The sequence below is a fragment of the Mya arenaria genome, chromosome 5, assembly GCF_026914265.1.
Source record: "Mya arenaria isolate MELC-2E11 chromosome 5, ASM2691426v1".
Classification (NCBI taxonomy): domain Eukaryota; kingdom Metazoa; phylum Mollusca; class Bivalvia; order Myida; family Myidae; genus Mya; species Mya arenaria.
In genome coordinates this window covers 2,147,917-2,171,014 of record NC_069126.1, presented here as the reverse complement: position 1 = coordinate 2,171,014, position 23,098 = coordinate 2,147,917, and the positions used below count along the sequence as shown (strand labels likewise).

The following is a 23,098-nucleotide window of genomic DNA, read 5'->3' as shown; positions in this document are numbered from 1 at the left end:
TAGGCTTATTGGATTTATTTTATTTTATTTTTAACAAGTCATTTGCTGCAATTCATAATATTTAAAAGGATCTTCGACGAATGGTAGTCTCAGTACAGATTATTAAAATGTAAGGTATATTCAACTCCTCCATCTGAAATATATAAAAGCAATTTCTGAATTAAAAAAAGAAGATCTTCCATAAGAGGCAGTACAGCGCCATAGAAATGCCCTAACATCACGGCGTATAGAGACGAGTACAAGGTCATCTCACATCTTACAGACCATCTGCAATCCACACAAAACAACATCAGTAAAATACTCCCGAGTACGGACCGCATTTGCCCTTACATAAAGAGGTAACTGAATCCAAAATACATAACAATTAAATTACAATCAGTTTAACATCACGTCTGTGGTACAATCAATGTATACTAACTGCAGCAATATTAGTTAGCCCTGCAATCAATGTATACTAACTGCAGCAATATTAGTTAGCCCTGCAATCCATTAGTTGGCCTTGCACTCGCACACGGATTCCTTGTTGCAGTGCGCGTGCTGTGTATCGTTGCACCCCCCGAAATCGCGGCAGTGGTTATCGCACGTGCCGTGGTGGCATTTGCAGGCGTCGTTATGGCAGTCCACGACCTCACCAGCGTTACACGTGCAGTCCGCTACCGTAGTACACGCGGTCTGTGCCGAGTACACCACCGTCACCGCGGCTGCAATATGAACAGATGTGATTTGTTACAATATGCTTAAATAATTCATTGGTGGCAATTGAGTGTTTCCCGGTCGAGAAAACAAACTTAGAAAAATATGAAGGAATACGAATGCCTACAAATATCTAAAATCATACAATTTTTTATGAGCGCCTTTGGTTTTGAGCCTTTAGTCCGCTGGCATGATAGGCTCATGATAAGCAGATATGTTTACTTATAAATCATTTGCCTTTATAATGCAAGCCAATGCTATAAACCTGCTTATAAACTACAAACATGCATACGGTTTTTCGTAGACATCAAACATTTTTCGACATTCCCTTTATAGAAAACAATTTTACCTGTACCTGTACAAGTAGTTAGCATCGGTTTAACGATGTTCCATGGAACGGTGAGACAGACGCGATTGTTGCCGGAGCTACAGCATTCGTCCACTATGACGTCATATCCGGTGTTGCAGCTTCTTGAGCACGCGGCTTCTTGTTCCCATGACACCCATTTCCCTGTGCCATCTGTTTTATGACAGACGGTTTATATGTTGATAAGAATCTTTGTTTAATTAACGGAATATGTTATCCCAAAATTCAGGCGGATATTGCATTTATATAATTCTCGCCAGGATATTTTAATTCATTTATAAAAAAAGATAATGGTTATTTCCAATTTTGGGTCATTTGACGTATGAAATGTGAATCACAAAATACATAACGCAGAAAATAAATATAATCACAGAAACATAGGTTTTTAATTCAATTTAATTAATTGAGCTCAATTATGATTGTTCAAACACAAATAGCATATGATTAGTGGCTGGTTGGTCATAAAACATGTTTCCCATTCTTATCTGAGTGAAACTGGAATGTAATTAAATATATATATTCATTTTATCCATCTGACTTAACATATTTTTTATAATAAAAAGTTAATTTCTTTGTTCATAGCATTCTTAACTTCAAAAAAGTTATACAAACCACATCTCACCTAATATAAAGCGATCCTGGCGAACAGGTGTCGATAGGGTCATGGCAACCTGTAATACTAAAATAGCCTCCCCAATTCAATTCAATCAATTCCTATAAAAGATGAACAAATAGCCGGTTTAATTCCAAAACCGTCATACTGTCTCGTGCATCCCATTTATTGTGACAAAAATGTAAAGACATCTACTGTGTTTTCAAAATGATTACAGCGTCATGAACATACAAGTATGTTGTCAAAACCCGTAAGCTCGTTTTAGATGGTATGCAATATAAATGGTACAATATGTAGAATAGTGGCACTTACGATATAAAAGAAACATGTCTGTGTCTACCGCATGATGGTATACGAACGTAAAGATAAGTATGAGTACTGGTTTAATTACATGTATGTCCAGTGACAATTTAGGTCAGTGGGTCTTTTGGTTTTATAAATGGCGGGAACCAGTTCACGTGGGGACCAGCTTGATTGTTCAATTTAAGGATCAGCTGATCAATTTCGTATCAATGGCGCTGAATTTGTCCAAAGGGTTTGGACCAATTGAATTATTTGGGCTCAGTTAGCCAATTTCGGACCAGTGGAGATGGATTTACCAAAATAATAGGTACAACTAGCCAATTTGGGGATAAGTTGACCAGTTTCGGCCCAAATGTTTAAACCAACTGCTATGTTGGTGATCAGTTGACCAATTTCGTACCAATGGCGATGAATTAACCAAAAATGTTGAGACCAATTGGCCTATTATTAGGAATCAGTTGACCAATGTCGGACCAACGGCGCGAATGAATTAACCATAACGATTTTGAGCATCTGACCAATTTGGGGATCCGTTTGACTTTGGGGCAAATTAAATACTTCATATATTTATAACATGCTATTTCTTTCACCACAAAAGCCAAAAGTCGCCGTTTGACAAAAATAACGGATACATTAAATGCAATACTAACTTATTTATATACTTGGACTAATAATCCTACCCCTATAGTAGCTTTACATCACTCCATATGGCGCTCCAAAACTTTAAGTAGCCATATTCATGGTTAATAAAAAAAGCCCTTTGTCTAATTTTGGAATTGATGACTATAAATAATATTTCAATGTAAATATTACAGAATTAATGTTTTTTGATAATTACCTTTTCCTAAGACTAGAATCCACATTTTCCCGTTTCCAAACAGTATTTGGACGTTTTGACTAGATAGTCATTGACCCGGAAGTTAGATTCAATGACGTAAAAACCAAAATAAAAACATTTGTCAACATTGTACCAACATTGTTATTGTCATGATTATTGCGCGTTAAGACATTTATTTTCGAAGATTCTTGTTGTCGTTGGTAGGTTACAATCTGATGTTTAACTTTGCAACTCCTTTAATATCCAGTTCTATATGAACATTGAATTTTATTAAAGTGTTGACCGTTTTTTGTGTCGCCATTTTCTGAAATTATTTATCAGGTGTTTTAATAGTTGCTATAAATAGTACCATTTCATCTTGTTAAACCAGTTGTTAATTCGTTTGCAAGGACTTTTTGTACGAATGTTTTATCTTAATTCCAGTTGATAAGGTCGGTGATTAAAAAAACTAATATAAAGAAAAACTTAAAATAAAAGTCATTTCAGATGTGGCATCTAGTCCACCTAAAGGGCCGTCAACCAGTCTTTTGACAATTTTTAGACTATGGCAGACTGGTGACGTCCACCATCCCAGCAAAAAGTAGCAAACGGGCCTTGCGCAGAGGATCCTCGCGGCCACAATTTTTAAATTATCTTTGTTATAAATTCAAATTTCTACGAAAATATCATTGCCTACTATCAAACACACATTTATTTATGTCATTATGCCAAAAAAAACATGTTCAGATACCATAATGCACTTACATGCATCGATTGTATCCATTAATCTGTAAATCTAGGACAAATCTGACAGGTTGTGTACATGTATGAAACGGGGTAGAGGATTTCGAATATTTTGGTCGTTAATAGGCTCGGTTAAATAACACTATTAAAATGCAACCATTTCAATGCGCTGAACGCTAACGTGTTTGATGGGTCAAGTTGGGAGAAGTTCATGATGATGATGTTCGTGATGATGATGATGATGATGATGATGATGATTAGGTATCACCATTTTTGAACACTGTTGCGTTGCTCTGCACAATACATAGAAGAGGGAGGATAACTGTGACTGCGCACAGGGTTAACCATCATTGACGGATGGGTACAAATTTATTCGATAAAAATCAACATGTATATAAAATGGTGGACTGCTACGCTCATTTCGTGACCCAGAGTATATTTATGTGAAAATAACGACTCTAACGACAAATCCAACCCAGTTAAGATCACTGTTAGGTACATTTGTAACAATTATACCATTATAAATCAACATCGATGCATAATATTACTATATATTCTTTCGTCCAGTGTTAAATGGTAGAGAGTTGTAGCGTTACAGGGATACACATGAAATGTCAAAATAATAAAAAAGTATCCCTGATCGCTCATTATTGTAGCTAATGTGGCATCTACATTTTGGCCTTATTGTCCAAGACCATGCAATAGTCATATTTGGTGTCCATGGCCGGCATGCTTATGAAAACTACTGTCAATTGTAATAAGTAGCGAGCCTGATCCTTAATTGAAAATGTAAATTTTCTGAACTTCATAATTAAAGTTGAATATAAGACCAAGATAGTTTTCGTTGCTCAATTATATATTAAAAGTTGATCAAACAGATCACCAATGATGACTATGAATCTTGATTTTGTCAAAATAATAATTGACAATTAAAGATATATCCTTAAGGGCCATTTAAGACCAAAATGATACCATCAGTTATTTGCAAGGTATTAATAATTGTCAAAAAAAGGAACTCCGCATGATTTTAAACAATTTTCAAATTGGACATCACCCAGAAATGTCTTACCTGTGGCATTCATAAACGTAGAAAAAGGTGTAAAAACCAATTAAAGATTTAAATTTGGCTTTCGTTTATATCTATGTTTGTATAGATGCTTAATAGTTTATATTAGGGATGCAAACGAATGGCAAAATTGATATTCGAATATTCGGTAATTCTTTCGATCGAATATTCGAATATTCGGTAATTCTTTCGATCGAATATTCGAATATTCGATAACCAAAATGAATATTTAAGAAATGTCGTAAACTACTGTTATTTTTCGCTACAGTTTTAGCCGTGCCTTTGTAATAACCGGTTCACGCGACGGAACCTGATTTTCCCCAAAATTAGACTCTGAAAATCCCAATTTTACAGAAAATAAATCGAACGAAAAACAATAGATTTGAACAAACAAAAACCCAAAATAATTTAAGTTCCACAGCATTCGTATTTGTAAACAAGGCCATGATCGTAAATTCCCGGTTGAATGTCGTGATTCACCAACGGATGGTCGCGCAGCCTCGTTCTGGGATTGATCTCTACTGAACTAATATACATGGAAAAAACAAACATACACGGGAATAAGTTAAACAATAAAACGAAAATAACCCTGAATATTTTACTCATCTATTGTACAACAATGTCCTACAGTTACATTTCAAAGCACGGACGTTATAATGAAACATTGAAAATAGTTAAGATCACATAACTAACACATGTCATTCATATCATTACGGCGTTTTCAGCAATATTGCAAAGCTTAAATGGCAGCCGTGACACCACTTTGGTGGCTGATAAAATTAATCCTTTGTTGGCATTGTCATTAAAATTTACCGAAAATAATTGAAATTTGTTTGATGTCACTTGTCTAATAGCCAATTTTCGTAAAATTACGGGTACTGTTTATAGTCCCGACGAATTGTCCCTAACTAGCATAATTATGACGCGTGTATAGTGTCATCACGTTCACGCCTCTGGCATTAGGGACCAATCGTTGTAAAAACAATACAAGCGAATATATACAAGACAGTTGTAGTCAAAAAGTTTAAAAAGATATCAAACAAAAAACATCGAATATTCGAATTCCGAGTTTTACATTCGAATACCAAACGTTCGATCGAATATTCGAATATTCGAATATTCGTTTGCATCCCTAGTTTATATGCAAAATATTTCTCTTGTCTTTAGAATCATGAGTGAAGTAGCACAGACAAAAGATGATATAGTCATAGATGAGGTGATCACAATTGATGGAACAGAACTCAAGGTATATTGATACTTTATATTTATCATTGGTACACGCATATTTTTTTTTATTAAATATCAGAATCGATACATTTTTTTCCTGTCTTTCGTGAAGCTGTGACGAAATATTTGTTGGTTAAAAATGTTACACATATTTTGCAAATTTGTGAATATAGTTTCATAAAATGTAGGTTTGAAGCATGTGTCCATATTTATAATAAGCCTATCTTTTAATTTAATTTCCAGAATGAGAGGTCAGAATTTGCCACTGTTGTATTTCACAATATAGCAGAGACGTACCCGGAGGATGCCCACGTAGAATGTAACTACACAGTGACCTCCGACCTTGTCCCGACCTCTCGTGACTGGGTTGCACTGTACAAGGTCGGCTGGATGTCACCCAAGGACTACATCTACTATGAGTGGGCTCCTCTTCCCAAAGACTACACGGTTGGGCAGGACGCTGATGCCAGTGTTCTCTTTCCAGGTTGGAAGTTTCTTCAGTTTCGAGTCTCTTTCTTACTTGAAAACTACCTTTCAAACAGTGAAATGGGCATTTTGAATGAACATGAATAGCTTTTTAATGCTGTATTTGCCAAAGGGCCGTTATACTATTATCCTGTTATACTATGTTATCTATGACAGCACAAGATACTGTCTCTTATCCCTGATGTTAGTTTTTCTTTACATTGATCTTTAGGGCAATTGTTTTTACTTTATAAAAGGTCAAATTGGTTGCCATGTTTACACAATTCTTTATTCACTTTACAGCACACAAACTGCCTAATGATGATGGAGAGTTTTACCAGTTCTGCTATGTGTCAAGCTCCAAGCAGATCCGGGGGGCCAGCACACCCTTCCAGTTCAGAAGACCAGGGGCAGATGACTATATCGAGGTGGGTTATAAAAATATATTCATGTGGTTTTCAAGTAAATGTATGGTTGATTATTACTTAGGATAGATACTGATATGATTTTCAATTGCTACTTATAAAAAATATAGAAGCTTAAGAAAAGAAAACCTTTTCCATTCCAGCTATTAAAACACAGTCATCTGTAGAATGCTTTTGTGGTGCTACTAAAACCTTTAATATCAACAGAAAATAAAATTCAGATCCAACATCTTTTAAGAAAAAAATAAAACAAGATTTTTCTCTAAATTTCGTGATACATCTTATAATAGGCAACTCTATTTCTCCCTGTTCTCAAATAATAGTCTACACATTTTGCTTCTGAAATACACGAAGATTGAGGATGAGGAGGCCAATATGTTGGTGATCCGCTCCAAGACCATCTTCCTGGAAGAGAATCTACAGAAGGCCGAGTTGCAGAAACAGCGACTGCAGGAGGTAAGTGCGAGCATTAAAATCAAATCCCTGACCTAAATTCAAATTTCTTTGAGTCTGTCTAAATTCTACTTAATAATGTTATCTCTCAATTAGTTTCCTTCCTGACTGTGGGGTTGGCTGATTTTACAGCATATCTGTGGAATGTTGCTACATTTTTCATAAAAAAAATGCGAAACTAGCTTTGCCTGTTTGATTATTGATTCCACCTTACACATTTTCCATAAGAACATGGTACATACACATTATGAAATAATTTTGGCGCAATTTTAGTGACAATTTATTTGATATCAGACACAAAATGGAAACTTTATTTATCGTCGTGACAGTACAACCAGTAAGGTTACTGGGCCTAAGCATCTTAGTAGTAACTCTAAGAGTATAATATCTGTAGAAATATTACAAATAATATCATGTAAAAAAAAATTTTTATCTCAAGTTTTGTGTTTATTTTTTACCCTGGCTAAAGTTTAATTCACACACATACGTTGCATCATGTCAATTAATGATTCATATCGACTAAGATGTTTATTGTCAAGGGCCCTAGGATCGGAAATATTCTTGTGATCTGAGAGAAAGATTCTTTCTAGGCCCAGGAAGCACTACAGAAGGAGAGAGACAACATCATCACCAAGTACCAGGAAGCGAAGAACAGGCTGGTCGCCATAGAGACCCATAATGCCTCCCTGGTAGCGGAGGTTGCTAGGCAACGGGAGGAAGTTGGTCAGCTGAAGACAGAGATGAAGGATATGCTCTCCTTGAAAGAGGAACTAGAGCTCAAGATCAACAATGTGGAAATGGTGATGGTTATGTTTGTAAAAAGTTAAAGGTCAACATTAACCATTTCAATATTTGGGCATTTTTGTGTATTAAAAAGTATTACAGACAGATATTACCACGTATGTTTGTGTTCTATGAATGCAGAAAAGGAGATTTTGATACTGGTGTTACGATTCTTAAATAGTAAAGCAGCAGCCATACACATATTTTTCTGTAAAATGTGGCACAGTCTTATGTCCTTGAAGACTTTTGCTGTAGGATATGGTCCATTTTATCATCATGTTGATTAAGCCTTCCGTAAGTAATAACTATCACCTTCAGTATCTTGCTTTACTATTAAAGGAGAGGACTCTGGCAGAACTGATGTCAGCTCAGGTAAAGATAAGGAGTGCTCTTGTCTCAATGATAAATATATTTTGTATTTACTTCTGATCTTACTGGTAGGCCAATGCAGCTGTGTTGAGGGAGAGATCTGAGCTGAAGGTGGACCTGGCAAAGGCCAAGAGTGAGATGCAAGCCCTACAGAGGGAGAAAGATGAGCTGGCGGGAAATAATGCTGTTCTTCAGGAGCAGGCTGACTTGTACAAGGTGCTTGATTCTTGTCTATTCTTATATTTGCACTTTGTGGTTGTAAATGTTAAAAAAATTGTTTGTCTATTTTATTAAACATAGCATGTCAGAAGAATTTCACTGATGTTATCATTTTTATCAAATATTTTTGAAATTAACAATTTAAGGAAGATAAAAATAAGCTCACTGTTAGCTGTGAGTACAGGTAGGTATGTAAAGCATTTCCCACCTAAATACACTGTGACTTTATTTCATTGTCTTCAGAAGTTAAAAATATGTTACCTTAGATTATAGTGGGCTGTATTCATAAAAGCATTTAAGTATTAAATATTTTTCAACATAGTTTTGACAACAATTATTTTAGATACCCTGAACTTTTATTTATTCATATGCATATATTGTTTAGACTACTTTCATGCTTATTACTTGGTGTGGACTATATTATACCGGTAGAAATCACCTTGTCCCATCGGTCCGTCCATCCATGCTGGAACATTGGGACAAGTCTACTTTTCTTCATTACTCCATATGTGTTTGATGTACTGACTTCAAACTTCAGATACAAATATATCTCATGGAGTAGTGCTTTGCACAGGAACCATAACGCTTGCAGTTTATTATTAATTTTCATGGTTATTTTTTTAACCGGAGCATCACTTGAAGAGTCTATGAGGTATTTACTTTACACTTCATAAACAGATAGATCTCTTACGTATTGTTTGTCCACAGCATAGCTTAAAAAGTCTTCAAGGTATTTACTTAACTTTATTTGCAGTGCACATGAATATATTTAAATATATTTTTGACTTATTGACTTTATCTGTACAGAAGAAACTTTATTTTGTGTTTGGTCAACTCCATTAAAAACTGTGCTATGCTGAGAAACTGAGAACAAAAAGTTAATTGTAAATAAACATTAATTTCCCAGATGTTGTCCTTGTTTTATACCATTTACACAATTGATGCCCTCTCACAGACATTAGGCATTTAATGAGCATAAATCACTCCCATTGATACTTCTTACAAGAAGCTGGTGTAGTGGGGGTATTGTTTACATCTAGTGATAGCTGTAGTTTTCATATTCCCAGTGTACAAACATTGCTATTTCTTAAAATTCAACTTAGAACAATGGCATTTTTCAACTAAGTTTAAATTTATCACTTTATGAATGTGGCCCCAGAAGCACTACATGACTTTCTGTACAAACCTAGAGCTATACAGCAAGCAATCAGATGAACTGCAGTCACATCTAGTCTTTTTTTGTATGCTGATTATTTTAGTTGTAATCTTTCTCTTACTGCAGGGCCACTCATTTTTACCTTTATTGTATTTATACAGAATCATTATACCACATCCTCAACCAACCTAGAGCAATACAGCAAGCAATCAGAAGAGCTTCAGATCCGTCTTGCCCAGCAGGAGTCACTGATTGACCATCTGAAACACACAACTGAGAAACTGAATGCTGAGCTCGAGGACAACAGGCAGAACCTGGACAAACAGACCGGCATCAACATTATGGACAAGGTGGGTTATACCGAATTTGTTTTAAGTTTTATTTGATTCTCAGATGTTAAGGAAAATCAAAGACAGAATCAGGGCTAACATTTTTTAAAAGACGTCAGTAGTCCATACGACATAATTTTGAAATGTTCACAAATGGGTGGTCACATTTTAAAGATGGTCCTTTGTGTGGTCTTGCTAATGCAGAACGTGTTTTTGTACCTGTTTTTTTAATATTTGTGATGGTTATATATATATGCACTTAATGCTAGAAATAAAAAGTGGAATACCTTTTAATATCTTTTTTATTTTTGTTGTTTATGGATGTATGTATGAGGAAATACTTCATGTAAAGTATGTCTGATCTATCTCAGAGTTTATAACAGTGAATCATTATCTTATCCCATTTCAGGATAGGATCAGTGAGTTACAAGAACAGCTGAAGAATGTTGAAGACAAGCTCTCTGCTGCAGAACAGAGGAAGCAGATCCTACAGGAGGAGATGTTGACATACAAGGAAACGCAGGACCAACTCTCACGACAGATTGAAGTACTGTGTACCATTTATTGTCAGTTTTAATTCATAATGTCATTTACCTGACTTTAAGCGATTATCAAAAGTCGAACACCTTTAAGGGAATTTTATGGGGGGTTTCCATAATGCTGTCTCAGCTGGAGTTGAAAGCGTGAAGCAGAAAATGGGCACGGTCTAATCCAAAGTAAAGCCAGTGTCATCACATTACTACATGCTTTAAAAGGCTCATATATCCATGTTTTATTGCCTACAGAAATCTAAGCTTGAGTGTGACAGTGTGAAACAAAAGCTTTGTAGCCTGGAGGAGGACTTCACACAGAAGACTCTCATACAGAAAGCCGAGATAGAACAACTTTCTGGGGACCTGGCTGACACAATCAAGGTGAATTACTATTTTATGGTTCATATGTGCTACTACATGTATCAGGGATGTAAATCTTCCACAGCTTTATGTAAAAATGCTATCTTAGGGACTTTAAATGCTTCAAACCCAGGAACCTTCAGTAGGCTTTTTACCTGATGAACCCCATCGAGTTGCTCGAATTCGGGACTTTTGCTAGTATTGGTAGTCATTCTCAATCTGGATATGTGTTTTTACTCTTTCCTTCTTTATGCCACCATACTACAGACTTTGCCACACATTTGCTGTATACCATTCTGTTAAGTGGCCGCCCTTCTCCCAAAGTGTACTGGTTGTTTCCCTTATTACTCAGTTGTTCTATCTTGCTGGTAAATTTCAGTAACTTGTTCATGTTTGCACATTCTTACGTTCGGGAGAAAGACAAAACTTAGGGCTGAAAAAAGCACATGTCCGAGCATGAGATGAGTTCTGAGGTAAAGATGGGGTCAATTGATCATTCAACAGTCCTTTACCTTTTTTTTTCACCAAAGGGGCACCTACAAAGATTGCTTTATGCCATTGTTTGTCCATGCACAAAGGGAGTTCCAAGGTGTAGGTCAATGTTGATCATGCGGCGGACACATGCTTATATTTTGTTTTGTTTCACAGCATAAGGAGCAACTGCAGGGAGAAAATGTCATGTTACACCAGCGCTTGTCTGCTCATGAGGAGAACTGTGAGGTGAAGGTTGGTTCAATGTCCATCATGCAGCAGTCACTTTCCCAGATAAAATCCCGCCTGGAGAAGAAGGAGAAGACTTGCAGGGGACTGGAGCGGTCGATTAGGGGACGTGAGGTGAGAATCAATGAATATCGATCCATGACTTGGAGAGAAAAAAACCCATACTGCTTTTAAAAATGTGCATTCATTTAGATTGTAAACTTTTTATGTTAAAAGTACTCGACATTTGAAAGCTAAGTTGACACATATGAAAGGTATGTTGACAAGATTTCTTTTGTATGCTCAAGTTTCCTCCAATAAAATGAAGCACACTGTACATGTACCTAGATAATTGCTGCTATATAATAATATTCAAGGTTTGAAACACAGGCAATATAAGTGAAATGGATGAAATCTTTGCATTTATTCACCCATCTGTAACCCAAAAATTTAGAATGTGGCATTCACATCACGTCTACGTCAGACATGAGCATTTCAGATCAACAAGCCCAAAATAAAGTTGAAGGAACAAATAGCTAAATGTGAAAATGCACTGGCTTGTTTGTTAGAACTGCAAAGTGATTATTTAACATGTCTTTGAATTTCCAGCAAGAGTTTATTGAGTGTGAGCGCAGGATGCTATGTGATTATTTAACATGTCTTTGAATTTCCAGCAAGAGTTTATTGAGTGTGAGCGCAGGATGCGATGTGATTATTTAACATGTCTTTGAATTTCCAGCAAGAGTTTATTGAGTGTGAGCGCGAGATGCAACATGATTATTTAACATGTCTTTGAATTTCCAGCAAGAGTTTATTGAGTGTAAGCGCGAGATGCGACATGATTTTTAACATGTCTTTGCATTTCCAGCAAGAGTTTATTGGGGGTAGGCGCGAGATGCAACGTGATTATTTAACATATCTTTGAATTTCCAGCAAGAGTTTATTGAGCGTGAGCGCGAGATGCGACGTGAGATTGAAGATCTGAAAGAGAAGATTTACATGTGCTCCGACGAATATAAGACCCTCTACATCGAGAAGAGCAAGCTGCAGAGGAAACTTGAGAAATTGGCTGCAAAACGTTAGTTTAAGATTTTTATTTGTTTGATATATTAAACGTACATGTGCCTTGAGAAATCTGTATGGTGCTCTAGATGAGAATAGCAGGCTTCAGAAAAAGAATTCCAGAAACATGAAGGAAGATGTGAGAAATTATATACATGTGTACCAGGGCTTTTAAAAATCAACAATTTGCTGGTCTGGACCAATTTTGACCACACAGGACCGATTTCAGTAACAGAAAATGATCTAAAAAATCTGTTTGAAATTTGTTCATTTTTTTTATATTTTGGTCCAAAACAGCTAATACTCAAACCTGGCTCATACATCCCCAAAATACCCCAATAAAAGTGACATGATAACCATCAGTTAAACGCAATTATTTGTGTACATTAAAGTTGGGTCAACATTTACTGACGTATCAGTCAGAGATTGAGACTCAAACCTGCATATCGTGATTTAATAGTGGAATTTCTATTTGAAGAGCATTAATAGTAAATATTGCTGCGTATGTTTAAATTTCTATTGAATAATTATTCACACACCTTTTGCCAAAAATAATTATACAAAAAATACATGAATAGTTACATTTTCAAATATGCTTTTCCGAGTCTGAGACTCAGGCTCAGAAAGGCCAATTTTAAAATGATACTATCATTAAAGTGAAATACCGGTAAGTGTATATGGACAAGGAACTGAACCATTTTCCATGGGAAACTGGATGGTCTCCATCTGAACATTTTCAATATGAATGCTCTTCACAAAACCTAACATTTAATCAACATGTTACATTGACAAATAAAACAAATTCTTTTGATAAATATTAATTAGAGTTTTACATATACTGCCCAATTATGTTATGTTATTGTTGATAATCAATATATACTATGGTTGCCTAAACATGGACTCTAGATGTCACTCATTATGAACTAAGGTTGCTTTTCTTGTCTTTCCCAGGTAAATCTAAATCTGAGAGGGCTACCAGTACTCCAGACGTGATGGTTGAGTCAGAAATGTCCCTAAAGTCGGCTCCTGGTATGGAAACATTGTGTTCATAGCAAGATTTTTTGGTCAAGCTTTTCCTTTATTGATTCAGGTTAGAGCAGCTTAAGTCAGTTATTTTGAAGAGGACCCAAGTAATGATTACAGGTGATATTTATCTTTATGTTTATCGAGATTAGGAAATTTGCTACCTGGGATATTATTTTGATAATTTTGTAACATTGATTCAATGGTGTGAATAGATCCATTCCATTGTTACAAGTTGCCACCATTGTTGAGCAATAGCCTGAACTATATGACTGAACACGCCAATAGTTACTCTTTGTTGCTTGGTTACAGGTGAGGGGTCTGAAGTGAGCTCAGCTGTTGCCCTTGAGAGACAGGTTGAGGAGCTGGAGGAGGAACTCAACAAGTAAGGATCAACGGAAACTATTGAATATTGAGGAAGAGTTAATAGAAACTATTGACTATTTAGCAAGGGTCAATGGAAACTATTGAGCATTTAGTAAGGGTCAATGGAAACTATTGAGCATTTAGTAAGGGTCAATGGAAACTATTGTACATTTATTAAGGGTCAATGGAAACTATTGAGCATTTATTAAGGGTCAATGGAAACTATTGAGCATTTAGTAAGGGTCAATGGAAACTATTGAGCATTTAGTAAGGGTCAATGGAAACTATTGTACATTTATTAAGGGTCAATGGAAACTATTGAGCATTTATTAAGGGTCAATGGAAACTATTGAGCATTTAGTAAGGGTCAATGGAAACTATTGAGCATTTAGCAAGGGTCAATGGAAACTATTGAGCATTTATTAAGGGTCAATGGAAACTATTGAGCATTTAGTAAGGGTCAATGGAAACTATTGAGCATTTATTAAGGGTCAATGGAAACTATTGTACATTTATTAAGGGTCAATGGAAAATATTGAGCATTAAGTAAGGGTTAATAGAAACTATTGACTATTTAGCAAGGGTCAATGGAAACTATTGAGCATTTAGTAAGGGTCAATGGAAACTATTGTACATTTATTAAGGGTCAATGGAAACTATTTAACATTTTGTAAGGGTTATTAAAAAAATGAACATTAAGTGAGGGTCAATTGAAACTACTGAACATTTTGTAAACGTCATTGGAAACTATTGAACATTTAGTGAAGCTCTATGGAAACCTTTTTAAAAAAGGGTCAATTGAAACATTTTGGAAACGAGGTAGTTCTAAAACTACATTTTGTTTTGCTGTTTCCCAAGGTCTGTGAAACTAAGAATTGAGAAGTTTGGGTTTTGTTATTGTGTTCAGTTATCTTTTGGTGTTATTCTGGACAAAAAAATATCCATATATTTTTAAATGTTATGATACCAGTATAAGTAGTAAGAAATTTTACTTAATTTTTTCACAATTTTTTCTTTGTGTATCATCTATCCTGGTGTACTACAGTAAAATTTGGTATATAAAAATTAACCTGATATAATATAACTGTTCATGTATCTTAAAATTGCTCTGATAACATAATTGTCTCTGACCTGTACCAATGTTGACCAACAGGAAGTTGAACAAGAAGCAGGAGTACAAGCAGCTGTACAAGGAGGAGCGGTCCCGGGGTGAGAGGCTTCAAGGGGAGGTAAACCAGCGTGAGGGGGAGATTGAGGGACTCAAGAAACGTGCGGCAGAGTTACCCGCTGAAATTGAGCTGAAGATTTGGACACTAGAGGTAATATGATCCATTTCCTAACTAAAAATATTATATATTATATATTTGCGGTGATAGCTATTTAAAATGCACATTTGTATGTTGGTCAAGTTTATTGTTATATTCACAGACATTTGTTTCACATAAAATACTGCTAATGAAGGGCCAACATGTTTTCTCATCAGTGTTGGTGTGTATTGTATTTTTATAAAAATGGAGTCAAAGTTCCACTTAAATTCGCAATTAAATTAACAATCTTAAAAAGCATTTTTTTTCATAAAAATAGCCTCAAAATGCACAATCTTAGGGGGAAAATAATACATTTTAATTTGTATTGCTTAGCAAGTAGTACAGATATGCTTAAATGAAATCCTAGGATCTTAAAATGCTTCAAACCCAGTGGCTTATACAGGGCTTTGCTTGCTGTAACTCACCAAGGCGCTGGGTAAAATCACTATATGCAAATCAATAAAGGCTTTTTTTGCTGTTTTTAGCTCTACTGGCCAAAGGCCAGAAGAGCTTATGTGATGGTAATGTGTACATAGTATGTGCATCCGTGCGGTCGTGCGTTCGTGCATCTGTAAACAATTGCTTGTAAACACGATACAGCCTTCAGTTTTGATTGTATCTCGATGAAACTTGTACAGTATCTAGATATCCATTAGAGCTGGGCCAGATCCGCCCATGCATGCTTAGATTATGGCCCTTGATAGTATAAAAAAATGCTATTGTGTATACAATTGGTTGTGAACATGACACAGTCTTCAGTTTTGATTGTATCTCGATGAAACTTGTACAGTATCTAGATATCCATTAGAGCTGGGTTCCTTTCGAAAACCAGCAAAATCCGCCCATGAATGCCTAGATGCCTAGATTATGGGCCATGAAAGTTTTAAAGATATGCTTTCTATTTTTAGCCAGCTCTGCATGAGCGAATTCTATTTTTAGCCAAGTTTACATGTACATGTAAATTCAAGTCTAGAGTTAAGGGAGACAATTTGCAAGTCTAGGATTTTGAGAGACAATTTGCTTTTTGCTTCTGCAGTTGATTTTTTTAATTACTCTGCCTTGTTCTTGTTGAAAGCCCAAAAAGGCCATTTTTTAGCTTTAAGTTCTGAAGTTTGCGCATTCATCTTAACAAAATTGGTTGTGAATGTTTAAGTTATGCACCTGGTGTCATTACTGGCACACCCAGGGTTCACAGGTTTGGTAAACATAAATCGAACACATGTTCGTGCATCCATCTCAGCACAATTGATTGTGAATGTTTGTTCAAATTGATCAATGTTGTCCTAGGATGCCCTTGACTTTGACCTTTTGACCAACTTCTTTAACTTTTAAAACTACAGAAATTTTTACTATGAGTACAATTTTGAAAGCATTTTTTTTTTGTCAGATGACTTTTACTTGGCACATATTAAAATAGTTCATGCAACTAATCTGCTTACAATACTTTCTGGGCTCAGATATTAAACGTGCTACGTTTTCAGGTAACCCAAATACAAAACATAAACTATATGTCTGTTGCCTTTTACCCATACATACATGCTCTGGATTAATATGACCACAAAAGCCATGCCAGTAGAGCCTTTGACCTGTTTACAAAAAGTTTAAAAAACCTGCTCTCTTTTTGCAGAAATGTGTTAATGACAAAGAGGTGCTTATCAAGCAGCTGAATGAGAAAGTTCGCATGTTGACCCAGGCCAGAAACGTGAGTACTGCTAATGCATATATGTCCGGAAAATTGGATACAATGAATGTAAAGTAGTTTAATTTTTCAATAAAATTCAAGCTACAATAATAAAGGGCTATCTAGGCTCAAGTGTGTAACAATTACTCTTGCTGAGTACAACCTGAACAGATGTAAGACTTTTTATAAAGATCATTTAAATGAAAGGTTATATACTTTTCTTGATATTATTGTTTTTTCTGTAACAGGATGAGAGTGGGGCCAGTATGTCCCCACGTACCCCTGCAGGGCCTCCAAGTGGCGGGACCAGCTACATTCCCTGTGCAGGGCCTCAGCAATATCCCTACCCTTACCCCATGCAGTACCCCCAGGCCCAAGGACCGTACTGTGCGGCCCCTATGGTTTACCCTGAGGCCCCAACCTACCCTCAGTTGGCCCCCGTTGTGTATCCTTCCCAGGGCCTCCCTGGACCAGCGACACAGGCCCCACCTATACCACCAAGGGACAGGAAACCTACAATGAGGTAACAGTTATGCCATCTTTTCTTACAAAAGTATGAAAACAATAATTTTAGAGAAATGCATGTTACAAATGAAACAAGCACAGTGATTGAAATTTATCAACAACATGCCATAGTGGAAACGTATATTAAAAAGATCAAGTAGTATGATTAAACATGCCCATTTAAGAAAAGTTACACACATTCTATCATTTCAGTGCATCGAGCAGTGAGGCCTCCTCGGACCAACCCTATGACCAGATAGAGGATGAGACTGACGATGCATCGGTTCTTGCACAGATCCTTACCCCCCTGCCCGCACCCCTGGAGCCAGAGAAACTACCGTCGGCTAAGATTGCTGCTGTCAAGTCAGCTGCTAGTTTTGATGGTAGGAAGGGTAAAGAATCATCTTTTTTAGAAGAAGGTTCAACAGATCTCTTAGTTTTTTAGTCTTTATCCCCAGCCCCCTTGGCAGATGCAAAGTCGAGAAGGCATTAACTCTCACACTAAAGTACATACATCTGGGTTAAAATATTGATTTGCATTCACTAAAAAGTAGGGATTATTTTTATTTATTGAAATCTTTTTGGTAGTTTTAAAATTGATCAGTGAAATATAACTGAACAATTGAACATATCAATATAAGACTGTTCTGTCATTTTGTGTCACTCTAAGTTTAGCTAATTTAACCAATTCTTACTTATCATCAATTTTCGTTTCCCAAAAATAGGAATTGGCGTATTTTGCTACTTTTAATGTTACTTTCGGTCCTCACCCCTTGTATTCATATTTACTCAGAAATAAATAATAGTCCCCCAGTTTATGCCTCAAAGGCCTAGTTTAAGGAATGTCTGGCCTTGAATCCCCTGTTGACCAGCACCTGTTTTATGGCTCTGATGCCACAGCAGGGTGAAAGATTTCCAGTGTATTGTTATTTTGATGATTTCCGAGATCTGATTGAAGATAACTGACACCCGAGAACAATAAAGATTTAGCCCAAAAAACTACTCTGTGTAATAGCCGTTTTTTTGTGATGGGTGAGGGTAGGGGTGACTTTAAGAAGTGTTAAACTAGGCCTTTAGGAATCAATGTTAAAGTAACAAAGTCAGAGTTTCACAATTAACATTTCATGTTCAATTCAGTTCTATTTGATGTAAGGAAGAAACAAGCAAATCTGCTTTGACTTAATTAACAGAGTTGACTTTCTTTGTCTTTTTAAAATATAATTGCTATGTGGTCATCTGTGACCATTACAATTCAATTGACATGTATTACATGTAATTGTCAACTATGATGTTAATATCACTTGTGTTTCAGAAGCCCATATGTCAGAGACAGTTCCAAAACATGACATCAATTACGAAGACAAGTAAGTGCATTGATATGTTCCAGATTGGCAATTAACGTGGTGCTAATTGGTGCCTTACTCCTCCTTGTCACTTGTCATTGGCCCAGGGCTTTTTCTGCCCATTTTGGGGAAAAGACCCGAGACATTTTGGGAAAACTTGTGTCGCGAAATTGGGGAAATTTTACAGTTAAAAGAACAAGTTTTCAGTCTCCTGTGAATGAGGAAATTATTAAATATTTGTTTTTTTTTTCCCTTTCAAAAGACCTGAAAAGACTGAAATATCAATTGCAATAAATCATGACAGATAATATTTCATACTGATCTCTGATTGTGATGTAAATCAATGGTTTCTTAATTTAATTTCCCCAAAAACTTTACATCATGTATCATGAAGTTGAACGAACCAGTACTGGTAAAAAGTAATTCATAAAACAAAACCAAAAAAAATAAAATATATTACATAAAAAATAAATTCAATTTTTATTGGGAATTTTTCTGAAGACTTGGAAAAATATCTTATATATTTTGCTTTGGGAATGGGTCAAATAGTCCGACTCATGGGCACTACAGAAAAAGCCCTGTAGGTCTTCCAAATTACTAATTGGATTATGCTATCACATGCTATAATTGATGAAATGTAATACCTTTATAGATCAATTTTCCATTATTTATTTAGTTATTTTTGTACTGTAGATTCTTCGATGCGGAGGGAAGTTCCATGAAGTTGTGTCCTGACTGTGGCCAGTCATTCCCTGCAGATGTTAGCGAGGAGGTTTTCCTGGAACACACGGTATGAACAGCAGAAAGTCTTAATCAAATGCTATCAGCTGCATTGAATTCCACAGTTTTGCTCACAAAAGAAGCTTTAAGGTATTCTCATGACCTTTTTGCCGAACAAATTGTCTTTAGCATTGAACAAAAGATTCAACCGTTCATTAATGCTCAGAAAATTTGGGGCTGAAATGGATTAGAGAATTTTTTTAAAACTCATACTAAAGATACTAGGATGAAGGCATTTTATTCCATTGAATTCTGCGGTAAAAAAATAGCGTCCTTTACACAGTATAATATGGTAAACCTTATGCACTAACTAGATAGCGCCTAAAGGTATAAACATTCACCTTTCAACACATTTTTATGACAATTGGTATATAAACTGTAAGTACCATGACCCTGGCTGAAATATTTCCTGAATTTTTACCCCTTGACCAACTGAAAAATACACATAATTGGTGTTATCAGCTTGTAGGTGCATTTAAATTTGATTGTTGCATTTTATTTACTGGCTGCCAAATGGATCAATGACTGCTACTGTTCTTGAATTGCATTGTAATTTTACTCATGGTGATAAAATCATACAAGCACTGTTATGGTAACATTCAAACTGTAGACTTAACTTTTTTCTTTTTCCTTCACAGTTATCGCACATCACTACTTTGTGTCCACAGTGTAAGAAGAGCATGCCAGATAACATGACGGACGACGCCTTCACCCGCCATGTCAACTCACACTTCGATAAGCAAGAGGAGGGGAATGGGGCAGACTATGAGTTTGTGGAATAATTCTTTGCAAACATTGTTTTCGGAATGGAAGTGTAGTTTCTTTGTTCTGTTTCTTTGTCAAGGAATTTCTTGACTTTACTTCAGATTTTATGAAAATAATAATCATTATCATTTACTTTTGAAGTTGTGAAAATGGTGTCATAGACAAAATCTGTATATCCCGGTACATTTTGGATGAGAGATTGTTGGTTTTCTTTTTTGTTAATTAATGTACTAGTGTCCAGAAATAGTGAAATGTCTTTGTTACTCATCCGTGGAATGGATTTTCATTGGCTGTTTAATTATTGATAATGACTTAATGATCATATATATATGTTGCTTTTCTATGGTACCGTCATGTTTGTTTTCCGATTAATATGTTAATTTTATATTCCACAATTGTTCTCTATGGTGAGGTGGCAGTATTAAACAGCAATAATGATTTTTTTCTATATATGACTGATTTGCCTATATCATGTGTATGAAGATATATCAAAAGAATCCATCTCTGTCTGATACTGCTATGGATGGACTACATGCTTTCTCATCGAAACATTTTGTGTCATTAAAAGATAATTTTGTATTTCTTAATGAGGCTGTAAATTCCTGACCCCATGCAACCCCCTTTGCCCCCACCTTTGCACTCAACCCTTGCATACACCCTTACACACCTCTGACATATCATACACATTTTCTACCCAAATCATGTTTGGCAAATAATACTAAATGAGTGTGGGTGCATACTAAATAACGCTTGAGTTTCTACTGGCGTGTACCATCCTCATGAGTCCCAAGTATGCCATTAAAAGAAATATCACGTACCAAACAGGGGTGGTACCCTCCTCAGTTGCATGTTTTGGGCACACACTTGTATTGATGTGAGCTAATACATTGACTTTCATTTCGAAAAAATCATGAATCATATATACCTTGCTTAGAATTAAAGCCAATATTCAAGATGTAGTGTATCATCTGTTTTGTCTTTCTCCAGATATCTGGAAATTTTGTTGAGTTATGATATTTTGTTCCACTAATGCTAGAATTTGCTAACCAGCATTTTGATAAATAGTGGTTTATTACTTTCTGGTGTTTGACTCGTGCTTTATGGTTTTATTGTTGTTGAACCGTTGTTGTTTTGTTTTGCTTTTTAAATCTCACTGAATTATTTTAACATTTTGCTAAATTTTATACATATGTGCTTTTTCAAAGTTGTATCAATTACATTGTTAGCTGTCATTTATCTGCCTTGCTTTGATTTGAGTTGAAGATTTGATTTTACCATATATTTTCTCATATTTTGTTGGATATTTCTCACTGCACCAGAATGGTAAATAATAACTGCACAGTGTTGTTTTGCACATGTATTAGAAATTAATATAACTGATTAAATGGACAGATTCTTGTGAACTTTGTAAATATGGTATATATACCATGATAAAATACTTATATGATCTTGAAATGTTATACTTAACATTTGGATTACTTAAATTCAACTATTTTCTTCTGTAGAAAAAAAAAGATATAAAAAAATACATATGTACATATATATACTTGGCCTGAGATGAAAAGTTTGAAAGCTTACAAAAGACAATTATAAGAAATTCTTAGTTTTAGAAGACGTTGGTTATTGAAATATTGAGCCTTTTTTCTGAATGTTTTTTATAATTTGAAAATTCCTCATAAAGCCATACAGGTGGTGAAAATGAAGACTTTGTGTTTCTGTATACCTGCTTGGCTTTTACCCCTTGTTTGTGAATGATGAAATCATTTGTCTAGTAATTAAAACTCTTATATTTGATATACATTCAAACACCCTTTATCTGAAGTCGCCCGAACCCAGATAAGAAGTTCAGATAAACGATATTTCGGATTAACAATAGAATGACAGCTTTCGTGAATAATTGTTTTCAAATAATATTCAAATTGTGTAAACCAGCCATTATATACAAACTACACCACCCAAAATAGATTGTTTATTATCTGACATAAAAGTTTGATCATACACATGATCAATGTCATTCTTTAACTCATGCTAATTGTGCTTTATTAACAACTCAAGCTGATGCCCGCATGCTATTGCAGTTTCATGTGAAAACTATGAGATGACCAAGTTAGAAACAAGGATTGATATAAAGGTGTGAAATCCAAATCAGGACCGTAATTGTGACTTTGAAATAGCGACAATTTCGAAATAACGATTTATTGAAAAAAATTTCAAATAAACAAAGAAAAAATTAAAACGGGACCAAAAAGTCAAATAGAAAATAAGGATAATTTCGGATTAAGGGTCTTCGGACTAATGGTGTTTAAATGGATATTTGTTTCAGTCATGGTCATATTTTGTACATTTTGATATAGCTTGACCAACATGCAGCTATGTTTAGTTGCTGAATATTAAGATAGTTGGTAGAGGAAGGAAACTTTGCAGAGTTCTTGGATAATACTTTGAACAAAAATAAAAGCCTGCAGGTTTGCTATTCATAGCTGTATTTTGGTTTGGCAAGTTAAAAAATGTGATTGATATTTTTGTAAATGTTAGTTTTTGTTGATTAATGATGATTGTTTTGTAAAAATGTTTTAACATTCATGATTTCACATTTTGGCTCATTTATGACTGAATAGAATGAGAGAATATTTCTTTGTTTTATTT

General features: G+C 35.4%; 1 protein-coding gene and 1 long non-coding RNA gene across 3 annotated transcripts; one reads left to right on the top strand and one right to left on the bottom strand.

The window, feature by feature from the left end:
- On the bottom strand, nucleotides 1-696 carry LOC128233748 (uncharacterized). The gene is made up of 2 exons (XR_008260766.1): nucleotides 460-696; nucleotides 1-133 (listed from the first exon to the last, which is right to left on the bottom strand). It is a non-coding gene; the product is annotated as an uncharacterized LOC128233748 (long non-coding RNA).
- A 2,192-nt stretch (nucleotides 697-2,888) lies between these two features.
- LOC128234490 (tax1-binding protein 1 homolog) lies at nucleotides 2,889-23,085 on the top strand. Of its 2 annotated transcripts, none has more exons than XM_052948747.1 (21): nucleotides 2,889-3,014; nucleotides 5,771-5,849; nucleotides 6,074-6,314; nucleotides 6,599-6,723; nucleotides 7,075-7,176; nucleotides 7,764-7,973; nucleotides 8,398-8,541; nucleotides 9,862-10,050; nucleotides 10,439-10,576; nucleotides 10,815-10,943; nucleotides 11,571-11,756; nucleotides 12,555-12,699; nucleotides 13,635-13,712; nucleotides 14,019-14,091; nucleotides 15,226-15,391; nucleotides 17,007-17,081; nucleotides 17,309-17,583; nucleotides 17,778-17,947; nucleotides 18,877-18,928; nucleotides 19,601-19,697; nucleotides 20,326-23,085. In XM_052948747.1, the coding sequence occupies exons 2-21, from the start codon at nucleotides 5,775-5,777 to the stop codon at nucleotides 20,467-20,469; spliced, it is 2,814 nt and encodes a 937-aa protein (XP_052804707.1). In that variant the 5' UTR covers nucleotides 2,889-3,014; nucleotides 5,771-5,774; the 3' UTR covers nucleotides 20,470-23,085. The 2 variants fall into 2 exon arrangements, with proteins under 2 accessions (XP_052804707.1, XP_052804706.1); XM_052948746.1 differs by having other exon boundaries at nucleotides 17,778-17,956.
- Nucleotides 23,086-23,098: the final 13 nt, after the last annotated feature.

Bases quoted from the DNA above. Each gene is read 5' to 3' on its own strand.
- LOC128234490 (XM_052948746.1), top strand. From the start codon at position 5,775: ATGAGTGAAGTAGCACAGACAAAAGATGATATAGTCATAGATGAGGTG. The intron at 5,850-6,073 runs GTATATTGATAC...TTTAATTTCCAG, and splicing joins TTGATGGAACAGAACTCAAG to AATGAGAGGTCAGAATTTGC. The intron at 6,724-7,074 runs GTGGGTTATAAA...AAATACACGAAG, and splicing joins GGGCAGATGACTATATCGAG to ATTGAGGATGAGGAGGCCAA.